The 17,874-nt window shown below is 41.1% G+C and overlaps 1 protein-coding gene across 1 annotated transcript; it reads right to left on the bottom strand.

The window, feature by feature from the left end:
* Positions 1 to 4,778: 4,778 nt before the first annotated feature.
* Positions 4,779 to 16,718, bottom strand: LOC308392776 (Fc receptor-like protein 4). Its single transcript, XM_080875990.1, has 9 exons — positions 16,677 to 16,718; positions 16,203 to 16,238; positions 12,529 to 12,643; positions 10,968 to 11,116; positions 7,458 to 7,697; positions 6,745 to 7,011; positions 5,761 to 6,009; positions 5,516 to 5,650; positions 4,779 to 4,889 (listed from the first exon to the last, which is right to left on the bottom strand). Exons 1-9 carry the CDS (start codon positions 16,699 to 16,701, stop codon positions 4,786 to 4,788), a joined length of 1,320 nt encoding a protein of 439 aa, XP_080732116.1. The 5' UTR covers positions 16,702 to 16,718; the 3' UTR covers positions 4,779 to 4,785.
* Positions 16,719 to 17,874: the final 1,156 nt, after the last annotated feature.

Below are 17,874 nucleotides of genomic sequence, written 5' to 3'. Positions count from 1 at the left end.
GCTTCTGTGGCTGAAAAATAAATACAAATCACAGAGGTTCTTCAAGACCAACCTTCTTTCATCTGATCAAAGTTAATTTATGTGTTTGAGGATGATTATTGTATTTAATCCTCAGAAAGCTTTCACTTGATACAAAAATGACGGCACATGTAGATTAAAGCAGTCACTTATACTATCACATTACCATAACTTGATTGATTTTTTTTCTTGTGTTTTACACTTTTCTCCCCGACACTCTTGGTCGTGTTTTATTTGAAGTGCAACTGGACATTGACCCACAAATTTTCATGAGAGTAGTAGCATGCCTTCTACTCTTTTTGGGACTTTTCACCACCACTTCTGGAGAACCTCTAAGCCACCCCATTGTTTACAGTAGGGAGCAGCTACTGGGCAACAGGTGCTCCCGGAGGAGCAACCCAAGATTGCGAAGAAATTACGGCGTCGGAGGAGGGGATGCAGGGCTGGAGTGAAGTAACGGGAAAGAAGGAGACGGTACAAACCAAGCATTCAATCCATTCTCATGGGTAATGTAAGATCTTTACCCAACAAGATGGAAGAGCTAATTGCACTAACCAGACTGTAGTGGGAGTACCAGCAGAGCAGCCTCCTACTGATCCCTGAGACATGGCTCACGGACCACACACCGGACTCTGTCATAACTCTGGATGGCTTTCAACTGGTTAGAGGAATGCAATGGAGAGTGGTAAGAGGAGAGGTGGGGGACTGCCAATGTACATCAGTGAGCGATGGTGTAACCTGGGCACATCACTGTGAAGGAACAGCGCTGTACCAAAGACATTGAACTGTCAGCAGTTAGCATCCAGTATTTAGTCAGCCACCGATTGTGCAAGTTCCCCCACCTAAAATGATGACAGAGGTCAGTAATTTGCACCAGAGGTACACTTCAACTGTGAGAGACAGAATGTGAAAAAAAAAATCCATGAATCCACATGGTAGGATTTGTAAAGAATTTATTCGTAAATCAGGGTGGAAAATAAGTATTTGGTCAATAACAAAAATACAACTCAATACTTTGTAACATGACCTTTGTTGGCAATAACAGAGGTCAAACGTTTACTATAGGTCTTTACCAGGTTTGCACACACAGTAGCTGGTATTTTGGCCCATTCCTCCATGCAGATCTTCTCGAGAGCAGTGATGTTTTGGGGCTGTCGCCGAGCAACACGGACTTTCAACTCCCGCCACAGATTTTCTATGGGGTTGAGGTCTGGAGACTGGCTAGGCCACTCCAGGACTTTCAAATGCTTCTTACGGAGCCACTCCTTTGTTGCCCGGGCGGTGTGTTTTGGATCATTGTCATGTTGGAAGACCCAGCCTCGTTTCATCTTCAAAGTTCTCACTGATGGAAGGAGGTTTTGGCTCAAAATCTCATGATACATGGCCCCATTCATTCTGTCCTTAACACGGATCAGTCGTCCTGTCCCCTTGGCAGAAAAACAGCCCCATAGCATGATGTTTCCACCCCCATGCTTCACAGTAGGTATGGTGTTCTTGGGATGCAACTCAGTATTCGTCTTCCTCCAAACACGACGAGTTGAGTTTATACCAAAAAGTTCTACTTTGGTTTCATCTGACCACATGACATTCTCCCAATCCTCTGCTGCATCATCCATGTGCTCTCTGGCAAACTTCAGACGGGCCTGGACATGCACTGGCTTCAGCAGCGGAACACGTCTGGCACTGCGGGATTTGATTCCCTGCCGTTGTAGTGTGTTACTGATGGTGACCTTTGTTACTTTGGTCCCAGCTCTCTGCAGGTCATTCACCAGGTCCCCCCGTGTGGTTCTGGGATCTTTGCTCACCGTTCTCATCATCATTTTGACCCCACGGGATGAGATCTTGCGTGGAGCCCCAGATCGTGGGAGATTATCAGTGGTCTTGTATGTCTTCCATTTTCTGATGATTGCTCCCACAGTTGATTTTTTCACACCAAGCTGCTTGCCTATTGTAGATTCACTCTTCCCAGTCTGGTGCAGGTCTACAATACTTTTCCTGGTGTCCTTCGAAAGCTCTTTGGTCTTGGCCATGGCGGAGTTTGGAGTCTGACTGTTTGAGGCTGTGGACAGGTGTCTTTTATACAGATGATGAGTTCAAACAGGTGCCATTCATACAGGTAACGAGTGGGGGACAGAAAAGCTTCTTACAGAAGATGTTACAGGTCTGTGAGAGCCAGAGATTTTCCATGTTTGAGGTGACCAAATACTTATTTTCCACCCTGATTTACGAATAAATTCTTTACAAATCCTACCATGTGAATTCATGGATTTTTTTTTCACATTCTGTCTCTCACAGTTGAAGTGTACCTCTGGTGCAAATTACTGACCTCTGTCATCATTTTAAGTGGGGGAACTTGCACAATCGGTGGCTGACTAAATACTTTTTTGCCCCACTGTATGAACACTCTGGAAGGCACACAGAGTCTTTACAGACTGCTAAGGATCAAACCTCTATCAATATGCAATTGATTATAAAACTCTAAGCATATATGAGTAAATATTTCTAAGCATAAATGACAATCAACCATATAAATCTAACAATTGTGGCTCCAGCAAACATCAGCTGATACTAGAAATTAATATTAAATAAATTCTAACAACAGCTGATCAAGCTTAAACGTGCTGCTGTTTAGCGCTACATCTGCTGGTTTCTTCTTTCTGACGCAAAGTGGGCGATAAACAAACAAGAGAGCCGATCAGCTGATCATTGATCAGTTTCATGATTGAAGTAGAAACAGGAGAGGAAGGGTGAGAGGATGAGAGAAGAAGAGGCAGCTGTGCAGCAAATACACAGAATAACTCCAGCTGTGTGTCTTTTTCATTGTAGCTGAAGTCCGGGACAAACTGCATTTCTTTTCACCTCAAGACGAAACACGTAATATTTTCTATGAATACGAGACGATTCTGGGATCAATAAAGTCTTATCTTATCTTATCTTATCTTATCTTATATATACTGAATCTTGAACACTGGCAGAAGGAGGCTGTGGTCCTGATGTAGCTGTGTGAAGTGCTTCTCTTTCCTGTGGCAGGAGCTACTAAAAGTCATCTTTTAAGTTAAGTATGAAATCAGTAGAAATACAGATGATTTGAGGATGAGGAACCGGCAGGACTCACCTGTGTTTTTCCAGTTTTCGGTGAGCAGGAAAAGCTGCTTGTGCCTATACGTCCTCTCAGTTTAACAGTATCGCCGTTGATGAGGAAAAACACAGTAACCAAACTGCTAACCAGCGCTTTGACTTATTTCCTGTTTGTCTTCACTGCTATAAACAGAGACAGTAACGTGTCTTGAAGATGTGTGTTTATTACATACTTCATGTGTGTGCATTTCTTTACTTAGATGATCTCGTATTTAGTCACATCATTGATATTTGGCAATATTTACAGGCTGAAATCTGCCAAAAGCACCAACAAGACAGATGATTTCTGACCTGTCTGTGCTGGACTTCAGTCCTTTTGGCTTGTTTTTGTTTTAAAATATTGCTGTTTTTAATTGCACTTTGACATTAACTTTAATTTTAAGTGCACTTGTTACTCTGTTTATCAAAACCACCAACACCAGCTGCATCATCATCCTTCAGTTGTTTTTTCATTTTCCTGGAGTTCTTCTACTAGAGCACCTCCTACAGGGTGTTGCTGGCAAAGCTGGCCTCTTCTGCCTTTCATATTCAGTTGAGACCAGTGAGACCACTGCCTTACAACCCAGGCCTTCATAAACAACACAGGTTTTTACTGAGATTGGAGATCAATATGAGGCTCAAGTCAACACAAACATACGCCCAAACAGATAGCATGAGTTTATGTTCTTACTGTAGCCAATCAGGTTACAGTGCCACACAGCAAAATCTCCAGTGTTAAATTAACACTAGAGAGTCTCTATATGGGTCCACACCTCTGAGTGTTAAATACAACACTGTTGAGTGTTAAATTAACACTTTTGACAGTGTTATATGTTTAAAAGTAATCTAGTCAGTTTTGAAGATTAACAATGGCTAACACTGAGCAGTGCTGATTTTCTAACACTGGAAAATAACTCAAAATGTTAGAAATATTCCAATTCAAGTTGATTTTAAATTGATCTTGTAAATAAACATTAATAGTTCTGTGTTTGCTCTGTGACAAACTGAGGACCTGTCACAGGGTGTACCCCGCTTCGCAACCTCTGACAGCTGAAATAGGCAGCAATGTTTGGCTGTTTTAGATTTAAAATTCTAACACTGAATCATTTAAACAGCACTTAACATTTGTCAGCATCAGAAAAAAAGTGCAGAAATATTTGGTTTTCTTTAGCTGTCACTTTAAGGTTTCTTTCAGGTGTTAAGTTGAATAAAACTGGTTTAGTAAATTTTCTGGGCTTTAATCACTTGGCTTTAGTTCCCTGCTGTAGCTCCACAGTCTCAGGGATGGACAGCCTGAGCACTGACAGAAAGCAGACAGCAGGTGGCAGCACATCACCAAGAGTAGTTCTGCTCACTGTGAATCTTCATCCCCAGTCTAACACAACAGAGGCCTAAGGTGACATTTAAATGTTCCAATCAGGGCACATTCAAACAAATAAAAATAGAAGTTTATCTCTAACACTGATAATTCCCGCTGTCAGGACAATGCTTTTAAAGAATACCAGTCAGCTGTAAAAATAGCTTTTAATCTTTATTTATATAAAAAAAAACATTGAAAACAAAATGTAAACCAGAAAAACATTTACATGAAACAAGTATTTTGTTCTGAAAAGTGCAAAATGTTTAGGAAACAAGATGACAAAGATTTTATTAGAAACTATGCTCAGTGGTGACATCAGCCATAGCATCATCATACGGATGGTCTTCATCTTCCTCAGTGGGTGGAGACATTGTTCTTTGATGTGAGCTTCTTCCTGTTAAGTGTATAGTGGGCATTAATTGTGTGAAACAATGCAAATGACCAAAAACTGACAGCCCACATCTCACTGATTGTTTAACAAAGAGAACATATCAAAAGTAATTCTTTTAGATTCAATTCTCATTTTGAACCTAATGGCCCTTGATATATGCACACTTCTTGTTTTCCTTGCAGTGTTATCTGCCTCTCTGCAGCTTCTCTATTCCTGCCATCCCCCCAAAACCTCATCCCTATGGAGACTGTCTACTTCTACACCACCAGAAATCAGGCAGAAGAATCCAACCTTGGTCACAAACCACAGTTTGCTAGCCAGTGGATCCAGAATGCACTACTTCCAGAGACAGAGGATGACTATAAATCATAGCGTTTATTTGTAATAGCAAATAAAACAAACTAGACAGAGACTACACGCATAATGAGGGAGGACGCGACAAAGAACAGCAGCAGACACAGACTATAAATACACTGGAGGTGATTAGGAACGAGTGGAAACACCTGGGAGCACAGCTGGGCAGCAGACGGACAAAGGACAAAACATAGATGATAATGGAAACAGGAACGGATAAACACAGGATTTAACTAAATGGATGGATGGGTGATATTTGAACATAATAATGTTACCTGTAGACCCACGATATATAGAGACCATGAGGAATGTAGAGATTATATATGGAAAGTACACCAAGATGTGGCGCAGCATTCCCAGAGAAGACAGGTTTTTGTCTGAATCTGAATGTGAGGCGGGAGCATCAGGATCTAGAAACAAACAAGCACAGCTGGTTCAGTAAATAAAGAAAATAAATTTAAAAAAGATGACAGTCACTTGATTCTTTGGACTTTCAAAGCCTTCAGTCATCCTGTTTTACCTATAATGAACAGCCAGCTGGATGGAGACTCTCCCACACTCATGTTACACTTGTAGATGCCTTCATGAGACTTGGTGACATTATAGATGATCATGTGACCTCTAGGCTCAGTACCAACAATAGAGTTATCTTTGTAGAAAGTTGCTGGGAGGGTGGACTGAGTGTTCTTTGTTTCACAGAGCAGAGTAACATTATCTCCCTTCATCATGGGGAGGACGGGACTCTGCAGGATTACCGGAGTATCTCGACCTGCTCGGAGATAAAGTCCATCATTCTTCAGTAAGGAAGATAACTCACAAGTAAACAACATTCAAGAGAGTTGCAAACTTTCCCAGGAGTGTAAATCCCAACAGAAGTAGGGTCTCAGGTCCAACCGTGCAAGTGTCAGCCGTCATCCACCTGCTTCCCTTTCCCTCGTTCCTCTGTGATTTTCCAGGAGATTTGTGTAAATGAGAGGACAAGCAAGCATGTTGCACGTAGACACGCAGGGAGCGGAAACTAGGACCACGGACACTGGGAGAAGACACAGCATGGGAATCGGGGACGCACACTCATCAGGATCACGCATGGGATTTATCGGGTCATGACTATTTGTTGCACTGTAAATAAAAGTGCTGTATTCATCGTACAGAGTCCTGCGTTTGGGTCCTATAATCCTGACAGTCAGTTGTTTTTCTTCCTCAGTAGAAAACAGCTAATAAAAGCTGCGAGTACTGCTTTGGGTTACACTTCCTGCCTGCCACGCAATGGTTACAAGACATTCACAATGATTTCCCTTCAGCTGGTTCAGAAAAAGGTTAGTTTCTCAAGGTTTCATGCCCCCCTCCCACACACATGCACCCTTCAATTGTATCTGCATCTGTCTCTTGGTTCTTTTACAACAACTTGCAGTTGTTGGGACAATTATGTTTACTTTTAGTCGTCCCTCATTCTTAGAAAATTTGAAGAGTTTCTGTTTCTAAAGGGTTTTTTTACTGAACATACCATGAACAGTGATGTTGACTGAGTTGCTCCGCTGCTGTGTAGCAGACTCGCACCAATAAACCGCGCTGTCAGGCTGCTTGGTCGTAGGAAGGACGCAGCCATGGGAAACGACTTGCCCCCATGCTTGACAACTGGACAGGTCTTCAGCAAATGTTGTGAACCTCTTTACTGTCCATCCTTGAACACCACAGTTCAGGTTCAGGCTCTTATACTCAAACAGCTGAGCTGTGTTGGGAGACGGTGTGAGAGTTGGGGGGTCAGCATCATCTGGGGACAGAAGCAGACTTTACATCAGTATGTTTAAAAATTTGTTCAGCTGCATTCAAGATGGTAAAAAACTGCACAACCTTAAGATGACCCTTTGATTGCTTTTCACTTTTTTTCTTGGACAAAAACTAAACTAATCTGAAATGAAAAGCACACAAATAATACTCCAGCAGCCAAAGGGATCACAGGTTTTTTGAGTGAGTGACCTCACCCAGCATATTTTTCCCTAGTGACCGATGGTTATCAGATGTTCTCCAGTCCTGAGTAACTTCAGCTTCAGCTGCTCTTATTCAGTCGCTTGATTTTAAAATGTAAGGAGGTTTCTGGTAGCTCGAGATTATAATAAGAGTTTGTACAAACCACCAATTGTGTTGTTTTGTTTTTCCATCTGTTAGACACCTCTAAAATGTTTAGATCTACGGTTGACTTGATTCTTCGTTCTTTACCTTGTATCAGCAGCCAGCTGGATGGTGAATCACGACCACCAATGCTGCATTTGTAGGAACCTTGATGAGCCTTTGATGCTTGGTAGATGGTCATGTGACGTGCATTTTCCTTTTTGATGAAGATACCATCTTTAAAGAAATCAGCTGATTTGTTGGAGGGATTCTTTGTTCTACAGAGCAGAGTGATGTTATCTCCCTCCACCACAGGGGCAGCAGGAATCTGCAGGATGACTGGGTTCTCTAAACCAACAGAAAGGCAAAAAATGTTGTTGCTTGACTTCAGGTGATGAGACAGCCTAGAGGGAAGCAGTGACTGACCTAGAACAATGGTGGTAAGAAAATCAACTGTCTCTGAACGTCTCCAAGAAAATAGGTTACTATTTTCTTGGAGACGTTCAGAGACAGTTGATGATGATGATGATGATGATGATGATGATGATGATGATGATGATGATGATGATTATTATTATTATTATTGACCGGCTTTCAAAAAATGAATTAAAAATTTGGGTCTTAATTCATTAATTAGCTGGAGTGAAAGATTGCTGCCACTCCCCCTCCTGGGCTTTTGCTTTGGGTATATAATACATTTATATATTCCTATGATGCCCCTGAGACAATCCAGCACATTACAGCAGGGTGCAAGATGCTAGCAGGCAGGGCATACATGGAACGCCATAACACAACACAGGACCCTCAAGCTCCCAGGCCTCTGGTAGAGGACCTGAGCTTGAAGGATAGATCGCCCGCAGGGGCAAGAGGGGAACACACAAATGTCAATGTTGATGTGATAATAATGCATAAATGCAAAAACATTTAAACAGCTTTATTTATTTTTTTTGACACAGAATTAACAGCCTGTGATCTTTGGCCCGCCCCCTTTTTTCAGAAATCAGGAAGCAACGCAGCAGTTGTAGATTTGAGCAGAAATAGATAAAGGAAAAGGTCTTTTGAACAGCAAGTTCAATTTTGCCATGCAATGCCAGATGGTTTTCTTGACAAAAACAAAGTAAATTGAATTTGAATTTACTGTCGATGTGAACTGAGTTATCACCATAGTACATCCAGTCTCAAATACCACTTGCTAACCAAGCACATAGCTAACACAGAGAGACCTCCTCCCTCTCGCCAAAGGCAGACCACGCTGGATAGTTTTCAAAGGAGACGTCTGGACAATTCTACAACCAACAAATTTTCAACAGCCACAGCAAAATGGGTGGCTACAGCATGGAGGCCAATTATCATTGTGGAGGATGAGGGGCTACTTGAAATAATTTGCGACTGCACGTATGAATTGCCTTCGAGAGCCACCACTGTAACCAAGATACACAACTTGTATGAAGATGAGAAAACCAAAGTCGAGGAGGCTTTGGGGCAGACCAACACGGTTGCTCTCACTGGAGACTATTGGACTTCTCCAAGTAATCATACCGCGATCGTGACTCAAGAGTTGGGAGTTCGCCTTGTAATCGGAAGGTTGCCAGTTCGAGCCCCGGCTTGGACAGTCTCGGTCGTTGTGTCCTTGGGCAAGACACTTCACCCGTTGCCTCCTGGTGGTGGTCAGAGGGCCCGGTGGCGCCAGTGTCCAGCAGCCTCGCCTCTGTCAGTGCGCCCCAGGGTGGCTGTGGCTGCTTGCCATCACCAGTGTGTGAATGTGTGGATGACTGGTTGTGTAAAGTGCTTTGGGGTCCTTAGGGACTAGAAAAGTGCTATACAAATACAGACCATTTACCATATACCCTGGAATAACAGCACATTATTTTTTCACCACAGAGGGAACTTCACTCGCATGCTTTGACTGTTATGAAGACGGAGGAGAGGCACTTCACTGACACGTGCGGCGTGCACTTTAAGCATTTAGCTAGACAGTGGGGAATTGAACATAAAGTCAGCACGCTGACCAGTGACAGTGCACACAACATGGTTAGCAGCCAGGCAGCTGCCATTTGAGCACATGCCTTGCGTCGCACACAGCCTTCATCGAGCCATCACACAGAACAGTCAATTTAACCTTGCATTGGCAAAATGCAGAAAGGTCAAAGGCCTTTTTAACCTTATACAAATGAATGTAACAAATTCTTAATGAAGTGTGTTTCTCTAAAACTGCAGGTATATATCTGAACTTTTGGGAGGGGAGAAGTTTGTTTCCTGGTTCAGTGGTGCTGCCAGCGATGTGTCACCTGTCGCGAGTGATGGAGGTCTCTGAGGATGACCCAGCTTACATGGTTAAGTTCAAGGAGACCTTCAAAGCAAAAATGGAGAAGCACAAGGAAGAAACTGGCGTCATGTGGCTCAGGGTTGCGACAGCACTGGATCCTAGGTTTCTTAGCAGACCTGACAGGGCTGAGGTGTGGCGCTTGATCAGTGCATTGCTGAGGGAGAGGCCTGCATAGCCTGAACAACCAGCAACATATGGTAAATGGTAAATGGCCTGTATTTATATAGCGCTTTACTAGTCCCTAAGGACCCCAAAGCGCTTTACATATCCAGTCATCCACCCATTCATTCACACACTGGTGATGGCAAGCTACCCTGGGGCGCACTGACAGAGGCGAGGCTGCCGGACACTGGCGCCACCGGGCCCTCTGACCACCACCAGTAGGCAACGGGTGAAGTGTCTTGCCCAAGGACACAATGACCAAGACTGTCCAAGCCGGGGCTCGAACCGGCAACCTTCCGATTACAAGGCGAACTCCCAACTCTTGAGCCATATGAGCCATCTAAGAAAAGATCAGCTCTCACGCTTGCATCACAGTATTCATCTGATGAAGAGGAGGACTGTATTGAGAAGTGTGTGGCTCAAGCACTGAGATGGTACCTTAAACGCAAGTACGTGGCAGCACTTGCCACATCCATACCATGTGAGAGGTTATTTTCACTTTCTGGCCATGTTGTTCAGAAGAAGCGCTGCCCTGTCGTCTGAAAATGTCAAATGCTTGAGCAACTGGTTCAGTGCAAAGAAACAAATGCACTGTATGTTATTAGTTCTTTTTTTCTTTCTCCTTTGTGGTGTTTCCATGTTCATGTTTTGTTAGGAAAACAGAAAAAGGAAGACGCTTGTGTTGCTCAGCCTCTCCTAAATACAAGTGGAGAGCAACAAGAGGTATAGCCAGACTGTTTTATATAGACTTATGTATAACACTCTCCACAGTTACATATGCTTTTTATTTATTGTATTATGGTTTTTAGCGTGTATAGTGTCTCCCTGTTTTGATCCCACTTAGATGGGAATATGTTTTTTGAGCTTTAACAGTCTAATGGTAAATTAAACAGTCACATTTTATAAAACACTGCCGTGTATAGTAACAGTGTTACAGTTGTGTTGATTTATTTGTGCATGTTGCAAAGGTTCAATGAAGAGAGGAAATCTAAATCACGCATATAAGAGTCACATTGAATTTCACAACAAGCCTTGAGTATGTGTATTGTCCTAAAACAGGAAGCAGAAGGATGAAGTATTTATGTGGCTTTGCCTACAGTCATGCTGAGATGCAGTTTGATGACGCTTACCACTGACAGCGATGTTGATGGCATTACTGCTGTGACCGTGTGTGGACTGGCACCAGTAAACACCTGAATTAGAACGCTTGACTGTCTTCATTTCACAGGTAGAGGAAGACTCAGTACCCCAACCCGAGGTGCAGTCAGACAGTTTCAATCTGAGGACACATTATACATTTTAATCAGTTACACATGTGAAATTTATTTATTTCAGTTCCTAAAATGATTAATGAATTAAGTAACAATTTATTTCTGTAATGGACTGGATTTAACTCTCCATGTTACACTGAACAGTTTCTAAATTATTCGAACATTCTCAAACGAGGACGAGGACATGATATAATAGCATTTTCCAGATATCTCCTGGTATCCTTATCACTCACAAAGTGGTTCTGTTGCTCTTATTCCAACTTACTAAATATCAGTTTTTCAGTAGTTTGTCACGAGACCTTTTGAATTTGTTCTTCATTTTTCTTGCTGATTTGTTTCTTTTCTTCTGCTTTTTCTTTGCTTTCACTGAAAGTGATACGACTGCTGTGAAACAGCAGTCGTATCACTGAAAAATAAAGATACTGAAACAAAAGGGTAAATGAGCCATACGTGAAGGTTGACAGCATTGACTGACAGCCCAAGAATAACACAGTACCAACTTTCATGGTTACATTTGTAACAGTTTGTAACCAGTAACCAGTTTGACCTTTAAAACCCAAGTATTAAAAAGGCGGAGCTTTCCAGGGTGGCTGAAGGTACACCAGGTAGAGTCGGAGCTTTACTAATTAGGTTGGTGGTTCCATCCCAAATTTCAGAAAACAATTTAAGGCAAAGAAGGGTTAACATGAGTTAACATTAGTTAATCTAACTCCAAAAAAGCCATGAAAGAGAGGCTTTGGCTACCGGACAGATGAGTTAAATCTCTACTAATGCTTTTATCACTATACTTCTCCAAACAGGGTGAAGTGGTAAAAAAGATTAAGTCTTAAGTCAGATGCTGTGTTTTTGTTCTTGTTTTTTGTCATGAAGATGGCTCTCCTTTTACCAAACTAGTTCACTGTAGTAACTGATACTAAACGTGCAATGTGATCTGTAGTAGGCCAAAAGTTCAAAATCAGCAGGAAGTGCCACAGTTTTACTTTATCTGCAGTTATAAGTGCTACACAGACTCCCTGCTCAAGGACTAGGTTTCTAAAAATGTCAAAATCAAAAGTTTGGTTGTCCTCATAGCTTCAACTTGTTAAGCAGCAATAATTAGCTCAAGATGCAAATAGAAGCAACATCACCTAAGGATAATTCAACTTTGAATACAACTATAAGAATAGTGATAAAACTGTATTTTACTATATTTCTTATTATATGGATGGATTTATGGATTCTTAATATGTATGAACAGATAATCACAACCCAGACTAACATTATCTGAAATAAGGAAACACACCTAAAGGGCGATTAATAGCGTCTGGAAATTAAATGTATATTGGATTTGTTGTTAGTTGAGTGAAACATTAATAATGGTCTTCCTTTAACCTGTCAGATTTGTTCTGTGTGCATTTTGGTATTTCAGAGGTAAACTGACCCTTCTGTAGTGTATCTCCACACCGTCCATTCACCAGAGGTTATCTCGTCACAGCTGAGAGTAATTTTCTCGTACTCAAAAAACTGAGACCAGTTGGGAATGACCTTCAAAGAAGCTGAGAGAGACAGAAGAACAGTAACAGTAACAGTTTTAGTTTAGTTTAATTTTACAGTTTACAGTAACAGAAGAACAGTAGGGTTTTTCCTTTCAGTATCAGTCATTTTTTGAGTGTCTAGACACAAAGACACATTTCACTTCTTAATATTTTGCTTTGAAGGAGAAAGACTTTCTTTTAATTTTTTTAAAGAGGTCTTGATCAGCAGTTCTCCAGGCTTTCTGAAAGTCTATCAAAGACTTTACTTGGATATTGGCTCCTTTGGCACTCATTTCTCGAACCATTTTCAGATAAATGTTTGTTTTGGGGTTTTTTTTGTTTGGTTTGGTTGTAAACACTAAGTAATGAATCCTTCCAACACCTAAGACATGACCCAGTATTGTGTCACCACATAATAGACAAATGGTAAATAGACTGGCGCTTTTCTACTCTGCCTGAGCACACAAAGTGCTTTATACAACTAATTCATTCACCCAATCACACCCATTCACACAAGCACTTCTTCCAAGATTAAGTGCTAAGTATCTAACATTCAAACACATTCACACTCCGATGGATGCATCGGAGAGCAACATGGGGTTAGTATCTTGCCTGAAGATATTTGCCATGCAGACTGGAGCAGCCTGGCATCAAACTACCGACCTTCTGGGTAGTGGCTGATCTGCTCTGCCACCTGAGCTACAGCCACCCCGACAACTTGACAAAGAATTTAAAAATGTATCTGTAGACACTTTGTTACCTGCTGCTAAAAGCTATAATTTGCTCCAATTTCTTTAGTTGAGTCAATAAAAATTGGAACAGCATGAAATAGTATTTTTTGCACCAAATACCTATTAGCTAAAAAACTAGTCATGTACCCTTAAAGAAGCTAAAATAAAAGCCATTCTTAAAGAAGGGAAAGAGGGAGAAAAGGCAAAGGTATTGACAAAAGAACTGCACTGAAAGTGACAACTTTTAGCCATAACAGATCATGTGAAATGATAAAACGTTGGTTTAAATCATCATCAATATGTATGGAGGTCAGGAGAGAGGTGCAATAGTGAGTACAGCCATCTGTGCTATGGGGCTTCAGTTGGTGGTGTTGACGTTCTTGTCAAAGAGCAGCATCAGATTTTTCATCTATCATGAAATACCATCTGAAAAGCATCTGATTGATAGCAGATTGATTTTTCTGCATGGAAATGAGCTCAAACACTGCCACTGCAGTAAAAGTACACCTTGATAGAAAAACACGCCATCAGGAACACCATGAATCATAGTCATCAACATCCAAATAAGATTTTTGATCCTTCGAGGAGCCTGGAGAACTGTTCCTGAAGACTATCTAATGCAGCTCAGAATAATAAAGGATTTATTTTAAGCATTTTAGAATTCGACAAATTCTTTCCTCTTATAGGGTATTTCTATTTTCCTAGCAAAGTATAAAGAAATGAAGGGTGGATCACAACTACATCACAGAGGTGATGCACAAAAAAAGTAGCTAGAAATGGCAGTAACAACAATAAACAAAAAAATGTTCTTAGCCTTATATTCTGTGTAAGAAAAGAGGCTAAGTGGGTAACTTTTGTCGTACCATCCTACGTATGAACAGTAGTTGAACAGTCGACCCCGTGCTGAGAAAGCTTCCTCCACTACAAACTCTGGTGTCATGTAAACTCATGCAAACTTTGGCCTAAAGAAAACGCGCCTTTCTCTGTTGAACCTGCACCAATGAGAGCCGTGCCTCCTAAGTCGACTGACTTCCTGTTTCCTTCCCATGCAATGGCCTAAATAAAATAAGCAAGTGGTTCTTTTGGGCTTTCTGAACATTTGCTGAATAAAAATGCTCAAATTTTGATTTTTCAGCTGAGTGCTGTTTCTGAGGGGTTATTATTTGAGACCAGATGTTAGCCAAAGTGAGTAAATGCACTCACTGAATTAATCAAAAACCCAGAGAGTTACCAAGTTAGTGAAACAGGGGAACAACTGAGCTTTGCAATTGCTGTCGTTAACATAGTGAGTGTGAGAGATCTGATGATGGTGTGCTTCACTTCACACACACACAGAAGAAATGTGATTAACAGAACTCATGTGTTATGTTGCCCCACAGCAGTAATAAACAGTAAAGTAAGGCAGCTATTTGTTCTTGTGCTCTGATCGGACATTTATCTGCTGTGTGACATGTTGTCTTACAGATCACTGGTGGACAACTTGACAAAGAACTTGAAAATGTATCTGTAGACACTTTGTTACCTGCTGCAAAAAGCTGTAATTTGCTCCAATTTCTTTAGTTGAATCTATAAAAATTTCTGGAGTTTGACAGGCATGCAATAGCATTTTTGCGCCAAAGATCTATCCAGTCTTTAAGTGATGCCGTGAGGAATCCTGCTTCCGGGCCCAGACTACCCTGCATTTAGTAAGGTTTTTGTGTTTTTAACATGTTTTAATGCTTTGTATCTTGTTCTATTTAATCTTAAAAAAAAAAAAAAAGTGATCACTGACTCTCGGCCTCCCTTGGTTTTTATGACCACTATTAATTTTAAAGCTCAGTTTTTAAACCCTTACGATGTAACTCCAGCCCATGCAGCAGTATATTAGTGACTAACGAAAAAAACTGACTGACGAAAAAAGTTAGTGTTCATCCTCCAGCTTCACTATGCTAATCTCATGCTAACATAGCTGTGTAGCTATCATTATAAACCAGCTAGTCCAACTTCAGTAACCTTACAAACATCACTGCTGTTTAGTTTCCTGTTTTCATTTATGTCGGAAGTGAGAGCAGAGCTGTACGTCTTAATTTGTTTAAGAAATCTTTCAGTCAGCACAGGCTATATTATATTTAGATGGAAACTAGCGCGCTAAGTCTCTGCTAACTTCTAACTCTGTTAAATGTGATAAATTCTGCTTTCATGGATGCCTGGATGTTAAACTTAATTGTTACACCTGGTGGAGCAGAACGCTGATCATTTTATTACAGATGAAAACATTTAGACAGTTTTCCAACTCTCAGTAATGCCATAGTGATCGTTTGACTTTGGGACCTGCAGCGGAGTTTGGGCCCAGACACAACTAATGACGTCAGACTTAAAGACCAGATGAAAACCTGGCCATGTGTACTGAAATGAATGTGGTTACCAAGGAACAAATGTGCGGCTTAAGCTAAGGCTACAATAACAATGCTTAGTTTGATAAAAGATGCTTCATCAATACGGTTAGGGGACGTTTTTTTGTTTTGTTTGGTGATCGGTGAAACATTTTGGGACATTTTCCCATTTCCATTATTCCAAATTGATTTTGTTTTAAAGAAGAAATTACTCATGCAGCTGTTTCTCTGTTTCTTTGGCCTCGTGAGTAGACGAGCAGAGACCGTTGGAAGAAGCAGAAGAGCAGATTTGGGATTTTTAAAAAGAAAAAAGCTTCCAGTAACTTCTTAACATATTCACTCCATAATTACTTTACTATGAAGAGTTCACATCTATAAACCTAGTGTTTCCAAAGTATAGGTGAATAAAATGCTCACATTTTTTTACTAACATTACATTCACACTAGCATACACACACACACAGGGCTGAACCTTACCACGACTGTGGGCTGACGTCCGGCAGGTGCTCAACACTGAAATGAAAGTCAAACCACACAGTGTGTGAGTGCTTCTGAAAACTCCCAAACATTTGAGTCTATGTATTTGTGTTACTTATATTTGACACAAAGTTACGGGTGAAGCTCAGTCAGAATCAGAATCAGAAAAGGGTTCATTGCCAAATGTTGAGCAGATTTACAACAGGAAATTGCTGCAGTGCTTTGTGCGAAACATACTATTAGACAAACACTTAAATAAACGTAAAAACAAAAATAAAAAAAAGTGCTAAGCAACATCAGATAAAACATAACCAAGTATCACAATTACGTAACTCAGTGTGCCATGTAAACAAAGAGATCAAAATACATGTAGCAAAAATCCAAAACCATCTCTGTGGTTCTTAAGCTACAGTATAGTATATATAGTATGCTGTTTGTGATGAAAAAGTTTTGGGTTTGTTGTTCAGTACTTACAGAGCAGAAGCAAAACTGTCTTCATAGCGTCTGCACGCTGCAGTTTCACTGACCGTTTTGTAGCAAAAGTGGCGACAACATCCTGTTAAAAAACCACATACTGTTGGGGGGGGGGACTTTAGCAAACCAAAAAGAACATGAGACATTTTAACCTTTACCTTGCATACCTCTGGTATTCATTAACATTTTTTAATTCCAATCAAAGCATCTTTTGTCATAGATGAGCTTTTTCCTATTATACTATCTTAATGTGTTTGTGAACAGAGCGGACACACACAACACACATCCTCTCTCTGCATTTTTGAAAGGTCAGCGCTTGTTTTGACACAGAACAGTACAAACAGGCAAAAGCCAACTGCATGGACAAACTGTGTGTGGTGGTGATGGTGGTGGGGGGGGGGGGGTCGTCACTTATTACTCATAGTTTCAAACCATGTGTAACAACAAGTAATCAAAAATCACAAGTTTCAAAAACTGCAGTTCCTCTGAAGTCCACTTGAGTCAGACCACAGTGCCCCTGCTGGGCAGCAGTTGATGGTGGAGGCCCCAGTGAACCAATTTCACTGTTAAAGTTGGCACAACGATCATCGGGCATCTAATAAGGATGCCTCCTGGGCATGCTGTTCTGGCCATGTGATTCCGTGAAGTGGGAGATTACATCGCTTAGCTGGCTCTCTTGAACCCACCCCAGAATGCAGCAGCAGATGGTTATCAGGTTGTCTTTTTGCCTTCCTTCAAGTCACGTCAGGTTCTAGTATTTTCTCATGATTCTGTTTGGGGCATGTTCATATTTCAAGCCTTGTTTTGTCCTGTAGCGTCCATCATGCTCCTGCTCATAATCATGTTCATGTCAGTTATCATAGTTTAGTTCTTCCAGTTTAGTTTTACCCCTGTTTGCCTTTTTGCTTTATTTTTGTATTCATGTTCCGCCACAATAAAAGGCTCGCTTTTTGTTTGTGATTTAGTTCCTCCTTCTCTCAACACACAGTCAGCTCGCACTGGCTCTGTCACATGATCCAGGATAGGTGGACATGTGGAGACGTTTTTCATTTTGTACAATTAAATGAACCAAGCTGGTTGTTAACAGAGTCTTGTTATACAATATATGATTGGATACACAGAACTGTCACTGAACACTTTGAAGCTTCCCCTCTGGACTAGTTTTCTCACTTCGATAGTAAGATCCACCCTAACCAAC

Source organism: Rhamphochromis sp. 'chilingali' (genome assembly GCF_963969265.1).
Source record: "Rhamphochromis sp. 'chilingali' genome assembly, chromosome: 1".
In the NCBI taxonomy this organism is placed as follows: domain Eukaryota; kingdom Metazoa; phylum Chordata; class Actinopteri; order Cichliformes; family Cichlidae; genus Rhamphochromis; species Rhamphochromis sp. 'chilingali'.
Note: the sequence above shows the minus strand (reverse complement) of the source record. Positions and strands in the feature narration are given on the sequence as shown.